Source organism: Mus caroli, chromosome 9 (assembly GCF_900094665.2).
Source record: "Mus caroli chromosome 9, CAROLI_EIJ_v1.1, whole genome shotgun sequence".
In the NCBI taxonomy this organism is placed as follows: domain Eukaryota; kingdom Metazoa; phylum Chordata; class Mammalia; order Rodentia; family Muridae; genus Mus; species Mus caroli.
This window is the reverse complement of record NC_034578.1, coordinates 41,964,088-41,985,937: the sequence shown is the minus strand read 5'-3', so window position 1 is coordinate 41,985,937 and position 21,850 is coordinate 41,964,088. Positions and strand designations below refer to the sequence as shown.

At 46.0% G+C, this 21,850-nt stretch overlaps 1 protein-coding gene across 1 annotated transcript; it reads right to left on the bottom strand.

Moving 5' to 3' along the window:
• Nucleotides 1-682: 682 nt before the first annotated feature.
• On the bottom strand, nucleotides 683-21,620 carry Jaml (junction adhesion molecule like). The gene is made up of 8 exons (XM_029481957.1): nucleotides 21,540-21,620; nucleotides 20,416-20,641; nucleotides 15,441-15,553; nucleotides 11,071-11,302; nucleotides 7,839-7,989; nucleotides 5,851-5,911; nucleotides 4,679-4,762; nucleotides 683-1,558 (listed from the first exon to the last, which is right to left on the bottom strand). Exons 1-8 carry the CDS (start codon nucleotides 21,618-21,620, stop codon nucleotides 1,493-1,495), a joined length of 1,014 nt encoding a protein of 337 aa, XP_029337817.1. The 3' UTR covers nucleotides 683-1,492.
• Nucleotides 21,621-21,850: the final 230 nt, after the last annotated feature.

The following is a 21,850-nucleotide window of genomic DNA, read 5'->3' as shown; positions in this document are numbered from 1 at the left end:
AGACCCCAAATCAAGTCCCCAGTAGTTAAAAGGGAGGGAAGGACTTAGAGAAGACTTTTATTGCCCCTGAATGGGCAATGAGGAGAAAGATACAGAGATGAGGTAAGGTCTGTGACAGTTGAGGAAAGGTGACCATAATGAGTCCCAGCTGATCCCTAGGAGCCATAAGTCAAGATTTAAAAAACCAAAAATTTTGGCCGGGCGGTGGTAGCGCATGCCTTTAATCCCAGCACTTGGGAGGCAGAGGCAGGCGGATTTCTGAGTTCGAGGCCAGCCTGGTCTACAAAGTGAGTTCCAAGACAGCCAGGGCTATACAGAGAAACCCTGTCTCGAAAAACCAAAATAAATAAATTAATTAATTAAATTAAATTAAATAATTAAAAACCAAAAATTTTAAGATCAACTCTTTTATTTAGTTTTTATTGACCATTTTAAAAAACTTTTATATATATGTATGTATGTCTATGTACCTTGCACATGCAGGGACCACAGAGGCCAGAAGAAGGTGTCAGCTCCCTTGGAATTGGCGTTACAGTTATGATTCACCATGTGGATGCTGGGCATCAAATCCCAGTCTTCTGCAAGAGCAGTCAGTTCTCTTAACCGATGGGCTATCTCTCCAGCACCACTCCCATTTTTAAAAAAAAAAAAATTTTTTTTTAAATAAGATCAACCCGTTTAAGTCTCACGATAACAATGAAAAGTATAGGAATCTCATATTTCAGACCAAGAATTCAATCGTTGGCTGTTTGCTTTGGCAAGCCTGTTCAATGCATTTGGAAAAAATGGATGCCCAAACTCCACAGGCCTAGCTTCAGCCGTCAATGCAGATTCCCAGCCCGAGGAGATCCCACAGCTGTTCTCATATCCTGCTTCCAGTGGGTTACCCCTAAGTCTCCCCCCCAGATCCAAACCAGTCCCCAGATGCTGAGTCCATTGTGGCTCTCCTCAAAGGACACTCTCTCAGGAGTTCCATGCTTCAAATTTCCCCACTTGTCTTTCATCCAGGACATAAAAAAAGATGATTCCCACAAATCACACCTATTTGGGGATAATTCATCAAAATAATTTTTTTTCATTTTGGTTTATATCTCTGTGCGTCTCTTAGTAGCTCATCCACAAAAACAAACAACAAACAAACAAGCAAACCACTGTTTGCATTACAGATCCGGTCCAATGGAGAGCTTGAAAGCCCAAGGCAGATCAGGCAGTTCCCCATCCTCACCAGCCCGCACACCACTTCTGGGAGAAGTCTGAGGTCTCCCTCCCCTCATCAGTGCCTGGTTATCTGGAGCAGTTCAGCCTTCCTGCCAGACTCCAAACCCTCCATCTTCAGCCTTTTGATGGAGGCCAAGACCAGATGGAATGCACAAGTCTAAAATAGCTGGCACAGTAGTCCCAGGGACCATCAAAAAGAGTCTCTCTTCCTTCTCAGAAAGTTTGCTCGGTTTTGGAAATTCCCCAAGGTGACTTTTTTTTTTTTTTAACCATATTACTTGGATCTGACTGAAGAGCGGACCAAACTGGATGCTTTGGGAGAAGAAGGCCAAACTGGATTCTGTGGAGGAAGAGAAGAATAAAAAACAAACACATTTGTACACAGTTAGGGACTGGGGATGAGGCTTAGCAGTGGAGTCTAGCATGTGGAAAGCCCTGGGTTCAAGCCCCATCACTGGAAAAAAAAAGTTAAAAAATAATAGTAGCAGCCTTTCACTGTGATTTTCCTTATATGTTGGGTAAAATACTAAATTCTACATATGTTGCCTCATTTGTTCCTCACCCCCATAAAACACGGTCCCATGTGGCCCAAACTTACTATATAGCAGAGAATGATCTTGAGCTCTAAGATGGAAAACAAGCTCACAGAGACTAAGTTACCTGCCTCTAACCATCGCCTGCTAAGTTAGAGGCAGGATCTGGATCCAACCATCTAGCTCTAAAGGCCATGTAATTCGGTGTTGTCCTGTGATATCTAAAAAGAAAAGTCTGCTATTTATAGATACTTCCCAGATACTTTCAATATGTGATTGGCTGAATCCACAGATTCTGGAAACAAAGAAACAGACTACATTGAAGCAATTTAATCAGGTCAACAGTAACAAAATGACAGGCTCCGTATCAGCATTGTATACCAGAGAACACCTCTGCTGTTACAGTTTCTAACAAGAGCCTGTAACCCAGAGTTTGGCCACAGGGAGAGAGAGAGAGAGAGAGAGAGAGAGAGAGAGAGAGAGAGAGAGAGAGAGAGAACACATACCTATATACAGGGACCAGTAAAAGATATGAGATGAGCCCTTGGAGCTGGAGACAAAGGCATTTGCTGGACTCCCACCTTGTTATGAGTTGCTAGGATCTGAACTCTGGTCCTAATGATTGCAGAGCAAGAACTCCTAATTGCTTAGCCATCTGCCAGTCCGTGGGTTTATTTATTTTGTGGCCTGGAACCCAAAGATCCTCCTGACTATTAATTGGGATTAAAGTTGTGCGTCACCACACCTGGCATGTGTTTCTTTCTTTAAAAGATTTACTTTTTTTTAATTATGTATATGTAGGGGAGGAGTGAAGTTGCCCACAGAGTCCAAAGGTGTCAGGTCCCCATGGAACTGGAGTTACAGACACTTACGAACTGCTTAACGTGACCTTTGAGATCCAAACTTGGGTCGTCTGCATGGACTCTTACCTGCTGAGCCAGTTCTCCAGCTCAGCACATAGTGTTTCTAAGTGACTTGGCCAGCCCTGAAGGCCTCTGTGTTTGTAGCCTAGGCCTCACTTCACTCCTACTTTAGCAGACCTGAGGCATCAAGGGGCAAGGACATCAAGGGACAGAGGTACTGTTTTCCTTGCACAGCATGTGAGTAGCTGTGGGCTCTGATATATCTCCACTCCTACAGACTGTGTTTGTAGGTGACACTCCTACCAATAGCCATGCTAGCTGGTCTCTAACAGCCAGGATGAGATCTGGCCTGTTGCTGGAGTATCACATGGCAATAATGGGAGAGGGATGTTGAAGAAAATGAATCTATTCATCGGTGACTTCAGAAGGGCTAATGTTTTACTTAGTGGAACAGGGCCAGACCTCTCTTCTCACAATGCCTTGGCAGAACTCTCTCCACTGTCATCAGCTGGGAATCATGTGTCTTCTGTGCAGTATGACAGGAGCAAACACAAGCCCATCATTCCACATGCTTAGGAGGCCAGCCTTCCTGAACTGAACAGAGCATGGCTCCATCACAGGATGGGGATCACTGATAAGTCTACAAATTAACATGGTGCCACTGTGAGCCACTTCCTTTGTCCCTCCCCCTACACACTGCACAGCAGGGAGCCTTTCTGGGTGCTTTTCTTCTCTGAGTCTCCTGAGTTGAAGAAGACTCAGACTCCATCCTATCTACTGAAATGTAGCCGGCAGCCTGCATGGCAGTTAGATTGTGAGAAGCTAATAGTAAAGTTCAAAATAAATAAAGCCAATGGCCAAAAGGGATCCTATTTTACCTTATAAAATACCTGTGTTTGTGTGTATGTATGTGTACAGCTGCCTCTGTGTGTGCATGTATGTATCTGTGCATGTGCATTTGTGTGTGTGTGCATGTATGTATACATGTGCATTTATGTGTCTGCATGTATGTATTTGTGCATATGCATTTGTGTGTGTGCATGCATGTATGTGTGCATATACATTTGTGTGTGTGCATGCATGTATGTGTGCATATGCATTTGTGTGTGTATGCATGTATGCATGTGCATTTGTGTGTATGCATGTATATATGTGTGCATATGCATTTGTATGTGTATGCATGTATATATGTGTGCATGTGCATTGGTGTATGCATGTATGTATGTGTGCATGTGCATTTGTGTGCATGAGCACAGACACATCATATAGTGGTGTGCATCCGGAGATCAGAAGACCACCTTGGGTATCAGTCCTTCCACCTTGTTTGAGACAGGGTCTCTTTCTTGTTTGTTGTCACCTATATTGGGCTGTGTTTCCAACTCTCATCTTGCCATAAGAACGCTGGGATTACAGATAGACGTGCTGAAAGCTTTTTATGGGTTCTGAAGACTTAAAACAAGCTCCTCATGATTGAACAGCAAGCACTTTACCAAGCAGTTTCCCTAGCCCCCGCCACACACACACACACACACACACACACACACACATCGTCCTTTAAGATAGGGTCTCATGCGGACCAGGTTGACTTAAACTAGGTATGCAGCCAAGAATGGCCCTGCACTCTGTGTCCCGCTGCCTCCACTTCCTTAGTTGGAATTATAGGTACGTACTACCACAACTGACTTACACAGTGCTGGGAATCAAGTCCAGGGCTTCATGCCTGGGAGACAAGCACTCTATAACCTGAACTACATCCCTACCCACTACTTTTCCCCTTCAGTCTCCTGCCAGTCTTGTCCAATGACCTAACATACTTTATTACTTCTAGTTTAGCCAGAGCTGGGCACAGCGGAAGGCTCCTACCTATGGTGCTGGTGCTCTTGACTGGCAACTTTAGTCCTAAGCAGGGTTTGTTCTCCCTGTTTCCTACCACTTGGGGAAAAACCCTGCCCTCTACAAACAACCTCTTCAGGAGGCCTCACCACTCTTGCCTCCCTCCTGGAGCCACAAAACCTCCTCCCATTCCAGAAACCTGGCCCAGGTAGGACCCAGAACAGTTCTCACCATGGTCATATAGGTGCCCTCTGACTCTCCACTTGGTCTTCTCTCTGTCGTCTCCCATGTAGTTATGGAGGAGTAGATATGCTTCTGGGGTGGAGAGAATACAAAAGTTCCTAAGCGACATCCAGGAAGGAGAGCCGCTACTCCTGCTCATCAGGCCTCAGCTACCAAAGCAAAACAAAGCAAAACAAAACAAAACAAAAACAAACAAACAAAAACCAACAAAGCCAAAACCAGAAGAGCTACAGAATTATCAACGATTATCATTCAGGCTCCAGACTTCTTGAACTAATTCACCAGGAAAGGGCACCAACTTAAAAAACAACAACAACAACAACATCTCTGCATCTCTAAGCATTGGCTTGGCTGCAGGGAGCCCACTCTTATCCTGCAGAATCGCTTGCAGGCCTTGGTCACTTCCTTCTGATTAGTTACGGCAAGTTGATATTCATTATCAGCTGGCTGTTATCGTCTCTCAGAGAGTTGATATGGCAAGAACAGCCCTCCTTGAGCCTCACAGCTGTGAGGGCTAAGGACTGTGATTCCCCATCCTGTTGCTCTTAGGGGGAAAAGACCCAATCTCAGGCTTCTAAGGGTTGAACCTTGTTAAAGAAGACTCCTACTTTTGGGACAAAGGCAACCCAAAACTCAAGAAGCCAACGGACCAAAGAGAAGTGTCTAAAAGTTAAAATGTGAAGAAGGGGAAGGAGAAAAAGAGGGGGGAGGGAGGGGGAAGCTATTGGAGCTCAGGGAAATTAAATAATCTCTCAGCTCCTATTTATAACTCCACTTCAAAGCCCTGTGAAGGGGAAGTCCATCTTGCTCTCCTCTAAAGGTTCCTGAACACCTGCTCTTAATCAGTAAACCCTAGCTCATGAAGGTAGCGGAGCTTTCTCATCTCAAGGTCAGGGCTCTTTCCTGTACCTACACCCAGGATCTGCCGCCCACGGCTGATCTGACCCAGGCTACCCTGCCCCAGCCCATTCCTCAGAGGCAGTGGTAAAGGCTTCCCAAGTCACTGTTGTGCACAAGGCCATGGCCTATGAGCTGAGAGCTGAGACTAATGGGTAAGACACAGTTCCCGAGTGGCAGTCTCCACCCTACACCTCCCCAGGGTCTCCTGCTAAAGTGTGTGTGCATCCGTGTCCCCCTCAGAGGGCAGGCCCTTCTCTCACCTCTGGTTTAATCTTCTCTTTGTTCTCCAGGCTCTTCACAGAAGCCATAGAACTTACTGAACTGTAAGGCATAAGAGGCACACAGAGTTAACTTCTGAACCTTGAACGGTATGCTGATTCAAGCGCACCTAGAAGGAACGCTACATACACTAAATGGGACTTTCGCATCCAGCAAGGCACCTACATCACACTGGACCCTTGCATCTCTTTACAGAGAGATTCTTGGGAGGAACTAAATACGCAAGAGCAGCTCTTCTGGTGAGAAATGGGAACCATTCTTGGGATGGTTTGGCTGCAATGTGACTTCACTTTTCTGTTTTCACACTAGCACGGCTGGGCACAATGGTTTTGGAAGTCCTAGCTACTCCTGAAGCTCCGCCTCCCCCCACCCCACCAGGCTGTGTGCTCTGACCTTCCCTGATCAGGCCCTTCATCTTTAATCTCTTGGCCAGTTCCCTCATGTGTTTGTCATTAAATTTATGGTTGGATTTTTTTTCCTGTTTTGATCTAAGGAAGAATATTTTTTTCATTAAGTATAAGTGTGAAAATAAACCATGATTGTAAAGTTGTATATTCTCACTGTTAAATGAATCAAATACTACAGGTTTCCAAGTGGTTCCCTTACCAGACAGGATCTTATCTTTATTGCCTAATAACTCCTCAGAACTATCCTTCAGATCCTCTGTCAATGACAGTCTAAGTGACTCTCAGACAAAACATGTCCGGCCCACAGGCTTCTGACATGAACATCGTATTGTTTCCTTCCTGTAATTGAGATCATGCTGCGAACTTCCCCTTACAACCTTCTTGATTTATAACCGTCCCATGCCATTATATGCTGGCTTGTAATGTAATGGTATTTTAAATAGAATACCCACTCACCCAGTCATTGCCTCTCTGGAAGCTGCTCTAGCCACAGATTTTTATTAGTAGCTAAGTTACAGTGGCCGTCTTTATGTGGGAATCTCATGACAGCAGTGTTTCTTTAGAAGGCTGGCTTTCCTTAATGCCGAGAACCACGGTATGGACATAAACTGTGAGTGGAAACTACACAGTCTCTTGGTCTTTTGCTCAAATGCATCATGACTAGAGAGATGACCCTTAGAGGGGCCAAGCAAGTTCAAAGCTACATCAGATAGCTCTGGGAGTGTCCCTTAGCAGGCACAGTTGCTTTCTTTAGAATGCACACTCCCCTGGGACAAGCCACTCAGGCAGCAGTTCTGTGACTCGGTAGAAGAAAGCTTGTCTAGAATGTGCAAGACACAGACAGGGTTCAATCCCCAGCACAGGAGGGAAAAAAAAGGTAGTAATCCTTGGTCTTTACAGGATGGGATCTTTCCCACTGCTGGGATTTCAACTGGTACATTAGCTTAAGCTGTCAACATATTTAATTAATATTCTATAAACTGAAGAGCTGCCAGTAATCAGTAAAATTCTATAATCTGTGCCCTGGCATCTGCACATCACTTGGGAGAGCAAGCGATGACGTTCAGTTAAATATCACATTTCAAGCCAGGCATGGTAGCACACACCTGCAATTCCAGTAAATGAGAGAGTGAAGTAGGAGGTAAGTTTGAAGCCAGCCTGGGGTACACAGGGATTTCCTGTCTCATTCTCCCTCCCAATTAATAACTTCTCCTATGCAGTCTTTGAGTACTGCCACACCTTGTGCATGAGGTCTATATATGAACTGCATTCCACTTAAGCCTCCATTTGTGAGGGAGCTGATAAACTGTATAACAGCAAGGAGAATGAGCATGGTATGGCAATGTCCAAGCCTTTCTGAAGGGTGGTACAAAGGGCACAGAGCCACCTACAATGGCATCAAATATAACAAGCAATGTCACACCACAGGGCGCTGGCCCTCTCTTCCACTTTGGATTAGATAAGACCAGGCTCAGTTGGGGTGATGTGGCTTTTCTTCCACTATAGTTTTAGAGGCAGTGTACACACTCAGCCTCCTAACTGGAGTGGGGACGGTCATGTACCTCTTATTCCACTTGGTTTTCTTCACAATTAATATCAAAACCGGAAGCAGCAGGAAAGTGGCACAGACGATCCCCACAATGATCACCAGCTGGTTTCCATTCAGGATCCCCTGCTGACCCCTATCAGTTGGAGGAGTTGGTGAAATTGTCCCTAGGGAAAGGGAGAGAGCATTGAGAGGGTCTTAGTATTCTAGAAGGGAGCCTTATGCTAACTAAACAGCAGCATCCAGGTCAGGAAACAGAGGGAGAAAGCCAGGCTGCATCCCGTATCAGGACACTGAGACACCATCCCCATTAGACCAAGAACAAGTCCAACCCCTTTTGCTTAGCCCTAACGTGTGGTTAAAGATGGCGGGAGAAATGGCTGCCTTTTCCTATGCTAGAGCAGCCTTTACATCACTCAACTTTATGTTAAAATTTGGCTTAACAAATGACTAGAAATAACAGGCATTTTCAAGGCTACTGACATTTTTATGGGCAAATAATTATTTTAGAAAGAATATACGCTATAATACCCAGCTCTATAGTGAGAATGCTATATGAGGCTTCAGACTATGCTACCAGCACAGTGTCCTTCACTCATCTCATCTGTTTATTCTAAGGCCATATATCAGCATTTCTTTGGGACCAGAGATCTCTAGGCAGAGAAGATGCCCACAAAGACAACTGGTGTCCAGTTCCTGTCTTCAAGGAGGGAGACAAACACAAAACCAGAGATTCACAAGCTTCTACATGCATAACTACAGATGTCTGTATCAGAAACAGAAGGTCACAGAGAAAGGGGTGCTTGCTTCTGTGCAGAGCATGGGAAGAGATCTTTGCCAGCAAGTGTTAGATGTTAACGTGAATTTTAAAGGCAACATTCAGTTTGTTGGGCTGTTGATAATATGGCGGAAGGAAAGGCTGGGAGGGCATGATGCTTAGCACTTGGTGGCCTGTTCTGAGGGAGCAGAAGCAGCTCCACAGCTGCCTTCAGAGCCTGAAGCTGAGGATGTGGTAGGAGCTGGAAAAGCAATGGGGTCCAAGTCTGGAAGGAGCTTCACCTCCTCTGCAAAGAGTGTGTCCTCTTTTTGCTACAGGTCACGGAGAAGTCAGTTAGAGTTGTATCTATAAGTGGTGCAATGCAGTGCTCCACGGTGACTTCGATGGATGGCCCCGGGGGCTAAGAGTGACAGCAGGACCCGGTTAAAGGCTTGTCTAATAGAGGAGAAGACAGCCAGGACTAAGGTTGGAGAAGGCCTGGAAGGAAGGCGGCCTCCAAATCAGCAACAGAAATGACAGAACACACTCATCTGTTAGATTGGGAAAGCAACAGATCAAGGGCCACTTCCTGGCATCCAGTTACATAATCACACCCATGATGGTGGCCTTAACCAATGCTGGGGAGACAGGATGAGGGAGAGGCATGCGGATGTGAAGGATCCATGGAAATTGGTGAAGATGAAATATATTACATGCATACAACCCCTACCGTCCCCCAAACCAGCTTTTCTCTCCCTCATCTCTATGCCCTCATCTTTGGATTCAGCCAACTGTGGATTGAAGATAATCATGGGGAAGAACTGTCTGTCATCTGCCCCAGGATGGTGTGTGGAGACAAGGATGGGGTGTAGCCCTGTCTACGGGTGAAGTGGCCTCAAAAGGAGGTAAGCCCCCATGCCCCACCTTGGTGTGCTTTCTCTGTGGAGCAGAAGGCAGGCTTGTGAGAACAGAACACACATAAGAATGAAGAAATTAGCAGCAATCTAGAGGTGATCTTTAGTATACAGAAGGCTTTATATCTGTTATAAACAATTGCCATTTTTTAATATGGCATTTTTATATAAGGAGCTTAGGCAGCCACAGATTTTTGGCATTTTCAATGGAGGAGAAAGTCCTGGAACCAAATCTCTTCAGATATCAGGAGACCCATACGGCTGCTTATAAACATCTGTGCCCATCTAACCGTTTCCAATACAGAGTGTAGATTAAACACAGTGTCTAATATCACTGTGGTGAGGAAGACTGGGGACCGATGGTCTGCACGCCACTGGTGATATAGACTAGAGTGGGCCCAATAATCTGAGTGAAAACAGAACTGTAGGGTGAGAGTTGATGTGGGGCGCTGGCAGGAGAAAGAACTGAGTTGAGCAAGACTGAACAAGAAAGGGAGAAAGTACAAGGTCAAAGAGCCAAGCTTTTAGGATCCCCAGACGGGTGGATGATGTCAGAGCGCAGGGATTAGCAGCACCCAGGGCAGGAAGGAACTCATCAGCCCCAGGAGGGTGTGTGGAGACAAGAATGGGGTACAGAGGTGTCTACGGGTGGGGTGGCCTCAGAAGGAGGTGAGCACCCCCCCACCCTACCCCGCACCCCCCGCCCCATCTTGGTGTGCTTTCTCTGCGGAGTGGAAGGAAGGCAGGCTTGTAGAGAACAAAACACACATAGGAATGAAGAAATGTCTTGAAGAAACCCATCTGTCCTGCTTCCCGCTTCAGCTAGGACCATTTGGCTCTGGCAAGAAGGTATCTCTGGCCTGAAGCCCTGAAGCCCCTCCCTTTCTAGTCGTCTCCCCCACTCTGAGCCGACCACAGACAGCTCCTTCAGGCCTGGGTGAGGGAAAGTCTGTAGCCCACATCCTGACTGCTAACAGAGTTAAGATTTAACTTTAGCCTCTCACAACCTGCCTCAGTCAGTATGATTAGGTCTCCCTTCTCCTGGTGCACACTGTTTGCCAGAATGTAAACCCTTTCATCAGAAACCCCTCTGCTTCTCCTTCTGGAACATTCCTATTTTCTCTCCATCACTTGCTGTCTCTCACTGTTTAGGATTAGTCTCCCTTCACGTGGATGTGCAACTCCCTCAAAGCCAAGCAAACTTGACTTGGGATCTCCACTCTACTTCACTCCAAGCTCCCATGTCCTTACAGCAGTGGACTACGCTGGCCATGAGTGGGGTTTGGCAAAGCCTTGGGCCTCATTATACATTAGCTCATTGTATGTTAGGCCTCCTTTCCAGGCCTAACAGCATGCAGAAACAGCAAGGAGAGTCCAGGCATCTGGTGAGCCAGGTTGATGGCAGCTCACTTTCTCAAGGTTGTACCAGTCCAAGGTCAGCCCCTAGAAGCAGTGCCTCCTTCCACTGTGCATGCCTGGGGGCCTCCTTCCACTGCGCATGCCTGGGACCTCCCCTACAGCTATAGCCCTGTTGTCATGTGTAACCCCTTAGCTCTCTTTACCCAAATATTAATTACTTTGAAAGTCGTCCTGGACCACATGCAGCACAATGGTTTTCCTGGACTCCAGCTTTCCCAGGTAGATGCTGCAAGTGTACGTTCCTTGGTCAGACTCCTTCACTGTTTGAAGTTTGATTGAACCATCATTGCGGGAGATGTCACCTGTCAGGTCTACACGGTTGCGGAAGCGGCCCAGGCTCTGGAAGTTTCCACTATGCATGTTGGAGTCATAGCTCAAGACTGTCTCCTCCTACAAGGAAGGGTCAAAAGCATGAGGCTGTGGATGGACTGTGGGGGACATCTCGCAGCTGACAAGGCTCTGCCATGCAAGGGCAAGAAGAGTGTTAGATAACACAAAGTCGTGTTTGTTGATGTTTGGCCCTGGTTCTTTTCTCCCAGCCTTCTCCTCCCAGAAATAAGACTCAAAACTCAAAAATAATATTTACAAATACCTTGGCCATAGAGCTAAGTCATCTTCTCTGACTAGATATAACTTAAAATATTCCATCCTATAACTTAAAATATTCTAGCCTACATTCTGCCGCATGGCCAGTTACCTATGTGCAGGTACCAGGCGTCCATCTCATCACATCTTCCTGGCGAATCTCCCGCCTGGCTCTATCCCAGAATTCTTTCTCTTTCAAGATGCTCCCCCTCCCATTTCCTGCCTAAGCCATAGGCCATCCGCCTTTTAACTGACTGGTGATGCGTCCATACAATACAGAAGATACTCTCACTACACTTGTTCATACGCACTTGTACAACAGGCGTGTACTGGTGAAGCACAACTCAAACCATAAACAAGTGTTTCATCAGAAGAGGTAGGTTTTAAAGGGGTCCGTGGCTCCAGCCTGCAAGCCTAGCTACTCAGGAGGCTGAGGCATTTCAAGTGAGTAGTTTAACCAGACTCTGTCTCAGAAGAAGGAGTGAAAAGAGGGCTAGGGTTATGATTGTGAAGTAGAGTGCTTGCCAGGGACATGTGAAATCCTGAGTTCACTCCCCTACACCAAAGCTAAGGACAAGAGAGGGACAGAGGAAGAGAAAGAGAAAGAAACAGACAGACAGTGTCAGAGACAGAGAGAGAGAGAGAAAATGAGAATATAAAGTAAAGTTAATTTACTCTTTACTCTTCCAAAAAGAAAAAGAAAAAGGAGAAGAAAAAGAAAAAGAAAAAGAAAAAGAAAAAGAAAAAGAAAAAGAAAAGGCTTTTTACTTTATTGTGTAGCGCTTCCTGTTAGATTTCCCGCAGGCAGCTAAAGCATGTCTAAAATTGACTGTTACCCCCAAACCAGTTCCTTCCCGTCCATCCCACTTTCCGTAAATGGCAATGTCTTCTTCCAGATGCTCAAGCTAAAGATCCTGGAGTCATCATTAACCCCTCTCTTGTGCAGCTTGTATCTAACTCCCCAGATCATCTGTGCCCTCTGCCTTCAACATACACCCCCAGCCCAGCTGCCCTGTCTTGGCTCCCTACTGCTGCCCTGCCAGGCCCACGCTAGACCTCATCTCCACCAGAAGCATCTCAGCAGCACCAGCTTTCTCACCTGCCTCCCTGCTCGCCCTTCCCCAGCAGACGACAAGCCTAAGATCCAGCAGGCAGCTCCTCTGCTCTAAACCCTCCCCGGCCCCTCATCTCTCCTAGAGCCCATCCCTGACTCCTTTCCTCTCTCACGTCTCTCTTCAATTCCATCACTGAATTCAGTTACCCAGAGGCCCAGCTACTTCCTGAGAGCTGGTCTCCAGGCTGCTGCTCTTGCCTCTTCTGTAACTAGAACCCCCCAGGCCCCCCTCTTCACCTTGCTCAGACCACTATATAAATGTCACCTTCATGAGGCTTCCCTGACTATCTACAGAGACTGCGAGCTTAATGGTTCTTCAGAGCTCTGCATCATTTATTGTTTTAGATGCCCACCTCATGGTTGATTTGCTGTGAATAACCCTCCACCTCTGCCGTTACTGTCCCATCAAAACAGGGTCCTTACGTAAATGGAGGTCGGAATGTTTTACAAAGGCATGTGGATATTTAGTGGTGGTGGTTGTGGTAGGGAGTGGTAGGGATTGAAACCAGGGCCTCAAGCATACAAGGCAAATGCCCTTTCTACCAATGAGCTACTGCTCTCACCCTAGTTGTTGTTGTTTGTTTGTGTTTGTTTTGTTTTTATTCCAAAGGGAAGAGAAGTCTTTGGGCAAAGGTAATGAGTTAGAGGCAGAAACACAAATGTAAAGATTCGGCCCCAACTCCTCTTTCCGTTGTGACCCCTTTGATGGGTGACATACAAATGCATGCCCATGGGGGCTGGAGAGATGGATTCAGTGTAGAGGTCTGGGCTAATCCGAGGCTTTCCCTGAGGTCCTGATGTGTGGAGAAGGAACATGGCTCCTTCTATAAAACCAGGAGCATGCTTGCCAGAGCCTTTAATGGTCTGGGGCTAAGGCACAGGGGGAACTGTGGCTTCAGATCATGAGAACAGAATTCTTCCCACCGTAAGGAGCTATGGTTATTAGACTCAAGACTAAGTGTATCCAGACTTAGTGCTCTTGAGACGCCCTGGGTTCCCATTGTGCAACACTGCGTGATTAGCTTCCTGCTGACTGCATCCCATTGTACGATCATTTCTGCTGACTCTGTCCCATTTCTCCCCTAAAAACACAGGGTACAGTGAGTGCTGTTTTGGTTTGGTTTTTTGCTATTTTGGTGTTTGCTTGCTTGCTTGCTTGCTTGGATGGACTTTTGAGACAGGATTTCTCTGTGTCGCTCTGGCTGTCCTGTAACTAGCTCTGTAAGCCAGACTAGCCTCAAACTCACAGAGATCCGCCTGCCCATGCCTCCCAAGTGCTGGGATTAAAGGCGTGTGCCACCACCGCCCGACTTGGTGCGATACTTCTTTAAAAGCTTGCTTGCGTGAGCCATCAGCTTGTGCAAGACTTCCTGATGCCAAGCTTTCAGTTTCTTTACCTTCTCATCTCAAGGCCAACTCCCACTTAGGACCCTGCCAAGAAAGATCTCCCTGCTAGTCCAGGTCAGCTCAGCAGTGAACAGTACTTGTTTGTACAGAGGACCCAGGGCCAGTTCCCAGCATTCACATGGTAGCTCATGGTTTGTATTCCAGTACCAGGCAATGTGATGTCCTCTCTCCACCTCCATAGACACCAGGGATGCATGTGGTGCATATACATATGTGAATGTAAATAAATAAAGATGTAAAGATGGGACAAGCTCTTAGAAGTGAACTTGGGGCTACCCATCATTCCCTATCCGCTGCCACAGTGCTGCCCTTTCTGATCCCCACAGATAGCATACTAGAGTCAGGTATGTGCCAATGTCTTTGTTATTGAGTTTACCTGGAATACATTTTAATTCATAAACTTTGCACTTTAACTTTTATCATCTATATGTCACTCATAAGACATGCTTGTTATATTTATTTACTGAGGGGCAGTTGCATGGTGTGAATGTAAAGAATCAGAGAACAACCTGTAGACTCTGTTCTTGCCTTCTACCATATGGAACCCAGGGACTGAACTCAGGTTATCAGTCTTGGCAACGAATAGCATTACCTATTGGGCCATCTCACCAGCCTTCATTGTACATTTCGAGCCCTAAATACATCACCATGTCATGGTTGAGATCTGTTAGTCCAGTGAACTAACTTGCTATTTATTGCTTTATAATTCCTGTGAATTATCCCTCGCTCTGGCTCCCGAGGAGCTACCAATCCCAAGCCCTGGAAAGTTCAAACAGGTGAAGAAAATCCTCTCCATCACACAAAGTGAGCAATGGAGCACCAGGCAAAGCTTACACAAATGCACATATTAGGCTCATTAGGATAAGAATGTGATTGTACTCTTACACCTAGCCTATTACTTTCCTGAATAGTTCACAAAAATAGCCCCTCTTCCCTTTGACAAGGATTGCACAGAGGGAAGGAGGTGAAAGTTATCTCAAATGCATTAGTCTCACCTCGTACAAAGCACTTACTATGTCCAACTACACATCGAGACTTGGAAATGTTAAAAGTTAAGCAACTATCTATCTCCTCTTCCCTCTCCTCCTTCCCTCTCCTTCCCATGTCTCCTCCTCCTCTCTTCATTTTTCCTTTCCCCTCTCCTTATTCCTCCTCCCCTCCTCTTCCTTATTCTCCTCCCTCACTTCTCCTCTTTCTCTTCAATCATATTTCCTACCAAGAAGTCAAAGTTGCCTAGCCAGACAGCTAAAGCAGGAAGCCAGATCTGACGAACTCCAAGGCACGGGCTTTTACAATGTCACACACACACACACACACACACACACACACACACACACGGACTGAAAGCTGACCTTCCTCTCCCCGCTCTGCTTCCAGCCAGGGACTTCGAGTACAATTACAATCATGCTTCCTTCTCCTTACCTCAGTATGCCTTTCTGAAGAAAACATCCAGTTTACTTTGGTCACCCGTTTCTCTTCTGTGCTCTGGATAAAACATCTCATCTGAGTTGTATCACCTACTCGGACTCTGAGCTCTGGGAATAGAATGGTAAACTGAGTCAGGCATAGAGTATAATCAAATAGGCTTTCTAGACAATAAAGTCTGGGGGCGGGCGAAATGACTCAGTGGGTAAGAATGCTTATTCTGAAAGCCAAAGAACCTGGGTTCCAATCCCTGGTCAGGCATGACTGCTCATGGCCTTGGAACCCAGCATTCAGGAGCCGAGACAGATGGACCTGAGAGCTCACTGGTCAGCCATTCTAGCCAAAATGGTGGTGCTTCCTTTAGTGAGAGATCCTATCTCAAAGCAAAGTGGTGGGAAACGATGGAAGACAGCAAATACAACCGTGCCTTGTGTATAGGCAGCACACAAACACAAATAAATAATAAATAAAGTGTAGCTAAGGATTCTCAACAACAAAATGTCCCTGTCACCAAACATGTGAATAAAACATCCAAGAATCTTTTTCTTCTCTCAAAGCAACATGGTGTCCCAGCATAAGAGACTGGCTCACACCTGCCACAGCCACCACGTCTGAGGTTCCTGATGCTTTTACACGCCAGTCAACTCTTTCTGCTTCCCTTTAGCTCCTTTATCTCTCCCCCTTTCCAGAATCCCTCTCATATTTGAAGTCCACAGGAAGCACAGAAAAAGCCCCCACTTTCTGCTCACAGACATGGAGACCCACCCCAGGTATAGCACAAACAGGAAACACCAAGTCCGAAAACTGATTCTCATCTTTAACTTGCTCATTCTTCTAGCTGGGGGGAAAAGATGAATCATGGACAACTTTCTTTAACCTCTTGTACTCGTTTTTACAAGTTATTTTGGGACTGGCTTGAGATTTAGTTCTGGCTTCAACACAGATCATGAGACTCCTTGCAAATTAGACCAAGGAAATAGCCAGCTTTCCCCTTTGACTTCTCTCTGTTTCCTCAGCCCGCTCCAGAGCCCTACCTCCCCATCTGACCCCAGCCACCCCTTCCACTGGGTTATGCAAGCAGCTGACCCTGCCATAGTCCCTCTGAACAAGCCATTCTAAGAGGTCCCTGAAAGGAAAGCAAGCAAAAACTATTGCTAACTTTTCCACACTGCCTTACACAAAGCAACTATGGAGTCACCTAAGCAAAGGCGGGATGGCATGCAAGGAGGCACGAGCTTGTGTCTTAAGTAGACAGAGTTCTTTCCAAAGAATGCTAAACCAAGGTCGTGAGTGAACAAGCGCAGTGCATAAGCAGACTTCTCATCCAGGCTGCCTCCCTGGGAGAACACGAACTTCCTGCCCAGCAAGAGAAGAGGCTACACAGTGGGAAGAAAGCAAAAGAAAATAATGTGAACTTAAACTCAGTGGAGGGAATTCTTCTACAGGAAGTGAAAAGCCACTCTAAAGGCTTGGGGAGAGAAGGAACTCCCTCTCCATTTAACGAGCACATTAGGACCTGAACCCTCATGCTTTAAATCAATAACGACAGCTAAACATTCTGAGTCTTTCTGACACCCTGAACATGTGCAGACACCGTACAGGCTGCATAGCAATTAGTCATGATAGCATGCATGTTCAGTCCCTATGATCGGAGCCCATCCAGTGCTCCATATCTGTTAAGGACATGCTCGGCCATAGAACATACCCCCACACACACACTGAAGAAATTACAATGTTTCTAGGTTCTTGCCATATTGCTCTCAGTTTTACAGGGAAGCAGAGAGAAGGGGACCCAAAGCCCCACGGACAGTGAAAAGAAAAGTCAGAACTCAAACCTGAATCCAAGCTTTCTGGCACTATGTACTCTATCACATCACATGAGTAGGAGGAGGCCTGGGGCTAAAGCAAAAGGACTGGAAGCTATTGTCGGGGTTGTTTGTTTGTTTGTTTGTGTTTGTTTGTTTGTTGGGTTTTTTTTTTACCTAAAATATCTGCGAACTATGGAAAGGCATTGAAGTAAGAGGAAGATTGTAAACTGGAGAGGACACCTTGCAAAATAAAATCACAGATGACTATACACANGGGCTTTCCACATGAACGGAGTCACCTTTATAAACAAGTGGACCACCATTCACCAGGCAACGAGGCAAACCCACTAGGGCTTAGATCTATCTGTTCCTGTTTTGACTGAAGGGGGAAAAAATATGGNTTGCCAAATCAGCGATTAAGGAAACACCTGACCACCCCAATGTGCTCCTAGCCTGTTTCCTGGACTACTTCAGTTCTTGACAGCGGCCCCTATTAGTCCTTCTTTATATCCACTAAACTGGAAAGGGCAGCCATGTTGTGGGCTACACTTTGAGGAGGGTGTAGGTATGGCATCGGAGAACAAAGGTAGGGAAGGGATGCACAAGGAGAATCTTGGGGAAAAGCTAACATTGGCTTCCTCCCTTCTCCTGGAGGACCACAGCTCTGGAATTACAGGGAAAGAATGTAGGAAAAATGATAGGGGGGCACAAACTGGATTCCCACGAGGGGCGCTAGTTTGAGAATTTCCCCCACTACCCTAATGTGTACTGATTGCCTACACTCTACCAAGTTCTATGCCAAAGGCTTGTCAGAGACAGACGAGCAAGGAAGACAGGGCTGTGACTAGCAGCATGAGAGAGAAAGGCTAGGTGCTAGTGGGCTTGTTAGGGTTCTGTAGCTAAGGACGGAAGCCAGCAGGGGACAGTAGAGGCCCTCTACTCTCAGCCGAGGATCCCTGAGGCTATTCACTATTCCTCTATGCCATGCTTATTAAAGATTCATTTTTACTTGTTAAATTATGAGTATATGTAGTAGAGGTGGTATTTGCATGTGACTGCAGGTGTCCAAAGGTTGCCAGAGGAACTGGATGCCCTCGGAGCTAGAGTTATAGGCCACTGCAAGCAGGGAACCACACTCTGGCTCTCTGCAAGAACAGTCTGTGATCTCAACCACTGAGCCATCCACCCCTATCCCACACTCATTTGCTTTTAATTGGAATTTTTTTCATGAATTTTCCGCTCTATCGTTTCCTGTCAGGTCCACCTCACATATGTACACACCCCACTCTGTGTTCTCTTTCCCCCTCTCTAAAAAGAAAAAAAAAAGACAAAGACAAGGCAACAAAAATAATAAACACAACACAGAGGGGGGAACCCACAAAAGCACAAAAATGAAAGTCAAAATCAACAAGCAAAAGATGGATAAAACTAAAAAAATATCAAATAAAAAGTCTACAAAAATACCATTGGGGTGTGTGTGTGTGTGTGTGTGTGTGTGTGTGTGTATGTGTGTGTGTGTTGATCTAATAGGCACAGCATGGGGTCTGCCCTGAGCAGTGGCTGATACATCCAGTGAGATGCCATTGAAGAAATCTGACTTTTCCTTTGCCAGTGGCTATCAATTGAAACAGGCTCTTGGTTACGAGTGGGAGCCATGACCACTTTCCCCTCTCAGAGCCAGGACCCTTTCTGTCTTGAACCTGTACAGGTCCCATATATGCTGCCCCAGTCTCTGTGAGTTCATACATGTGTCAGTTCTGTTGTGTCTGGAAGGTACTGTTTGCATAGTGTCATGCATCCCCTCTGGCTCTTACTAATCAGTCTTCCACAGGGTTTCCTGAGCCTTGAGAGAGGGGGTGTCAGTTCTGTTGTGTCTGGAAGGTACTGTTTGCATAGTGTCATGCATCCCCTCTGGCTCTTACTAATCAGTCTTCCACAGGGTTTCCTGAGCCTTGAGAGAGGGGCTCGGACAATAACATCCTCTCAAGAACCCAGGGCTCCAAAGTCTCTCACTCTCTGAACATTCTCCAGCTGTGAATTTCTGTGTTGGTTCCCACTCTCCCACACTTCTAAAGAAAGCAGTGTATTATTTTCCTTTTGGTTTGTGAGAGGCTGGGGATGGTCTCCGACTCCTGAATGCTTCCATCTCTCAAGTGCTGAGATCACAAGCGTGTTCCACCACACTTGGCTAAGAATGAGATTGATAGCTGTGGGTTTCTAAAAGTCTGTATTTACATATTTTATTTGGAAATGTTTCTATGAATTCAGCAAACAAATTTTAGATGCCCTGGGTATGGTTAATTTGGATATCATTAGTCTATTAGAAAAGAGAGGAGTGGAAATTGTTCCCACAATGAAAGAGTTCAGAACACCTGTGGAGTGTGCTGCTTCATGCGCTGCTGTCTTCAGTTCAGTGAGCATGAACTAAGAGGTCTAAGAGAGTCACCATCTCAGGGCTGGAAAGTTGGCTCAGTGGTTAAGAGCACTTGTCGTCCTTTAGAAGGACTGGGGTTCGATTCCCAGCACCCACATGGAGGAGCACTACTTCCTCAGGCACCAAGCATGCATGGAGTGCACACATAAAGCACTCATGTGAATAAAATAATGTTAAAAAGAAGAACAAAGAGGAAGAGGAGGAAGAAAGGAAGGAAGGACAGAGAGAGAGAGACAGAGACAGAGAATCTCTAAGTAAGGAACCATCTTTACAATTCAAAATTACTTTGGTGCCTTCTGTTCCTGGGGAACTTCCTTTCCAGCAGCTGGTTGACCCTCACACCTTTAGAGACCAATCCAACAGCTACCAGTGGTTGCCTGTGAGACTTATTCTTGAGATTTCTCTGTTGTATAATGCCTCTTTGGGTTACAGTCTTGGCTGAGATTCTTGGTCAGAAAGAAGAAAAAAACTTTCCAATGCTCATCCTACAACAATTACAGTCACCTCAGTCCAAACTGTCATTTTCAGACTGTCTGGAAGGATAATACAAGCTTCCCAGGGTTTCTGTGAAGAAGGAGTATGCTCAAACTAATAGCTACGGCTATAGTACTGAAGACTCGCCCTAAGGGGAGTACTTAGCCTAAAGGCTGGTAGTCGGTCAGTCCCCATCGCTCTTCCACGAGCAATCAGTTCCCCCTCTGGCCCCTCTTTGAGGTAAGTGACCCTGTACCTTTAGGCTCCTCTGGTAGCACCCACAGTTCCACGGTCTTTTTTATCACCATGCTCTCATTTTTGAGGCGGATTTCACAGGTGTAGATTCCCTTATCGGCCTTCTGAACATCTTGGAGCAGGAGAGAACCATCATTATGGAAGATGTCCCCCACCAAATGTGACCGGTTCTGGAAGCGCCCCGTAGGCACGCTAAGGTTGGAATAGTAGAACAGCACATATTCACTCTGCAAGTAACAGACATTGGAGAAAAATCAAGAAGGGAACAAGACCTAGGAGTCTGGATTGAAAAGACCATTATGTGGACATATCAAAGTTATCACCATAAAACTGACCAAAAAGTACTTAGCCAATAATAATATTCATAATGAAAATGCAACAGGTACCTGTCTAGCTTGCACAAGGCCCCATGACTAATTTTCTATACAGACAAATGAAACGTGATATCCACATTTTCATTTCTTACAACATAAGGAAAGATACAACACATTCTCCAACCTGGGTATTAGAACTTTGTATAACCATTTCCTGCCTTATGACAGAGCAGGTAAAATGCCACTCAAATGGATGACCTAATTCCTCTGGTATTGTGGCTGGTGTTCCCAGCAGAATGGCTGCCACTCCCCTCAACCCTACCCTCTCCAGCCAGCAATATCACAAAAGAAGGAGTCATTAGTAGGGATGGTTGCAGGCTGGGAGGTAGAGACCTGGGGAATTCTTAATTCTGCATCTACCATAGATCTGTTTCTACCTCAGATCTGCTTCTTTTAATAGAAGTAATTCTGAAATAGAAATGTAATTCTGAGTGAAGGAGCATTGCAGGGATAGCAGAGGCTATGCTCTGAGCTACAATACCTGTCACTGACTAACAAACATCGGTATTTCATTGCCAGCAGCAAACTCCTTGGGCCATGTCTCACAGGCAGTCCTGATACCCATACATTTCCATAGATCTTGTGACAGTTTTCCAGTCAGACAGCTCATGAAAGTACATCCCCTGCCTGGCTACTAATCCCAACACTGCAAGCAGATGCAAAGAAGCAAAGTATTGTCCCCCAGAAGAGAAGAATGCTCAAAGAATCTATCCCACCACAGGGAAAGATACCTGTACTCTCCTGCACATACCTGGCTCAGAGCTCTTCTGTCTAGACTACAGGAATTGCCTCTCATGTCCACCTCTATGAATGCAACTGAGAGAGCTCCCATTGGCCCCCCAAACAAGTTAAGCACTGGTGCCATTATGGCCTCCCCCTCCTCTCCCTTGCCCCTCCCCTCTCCTCTTCCTCTTCCCCTTCCCCTCCCCTTCCCTCCTCCTCCTCCTCCTTCTCCTCCTCCTCTTCTTCCTCCCTCTTCTTCTTCTTCTTCTTCTTCTTCTTCTTCTTCTTCTTCTTCTTCTTCTTCTTCTTCTTCTTCTTCTTCTTCTTCTTCTTCTTCTT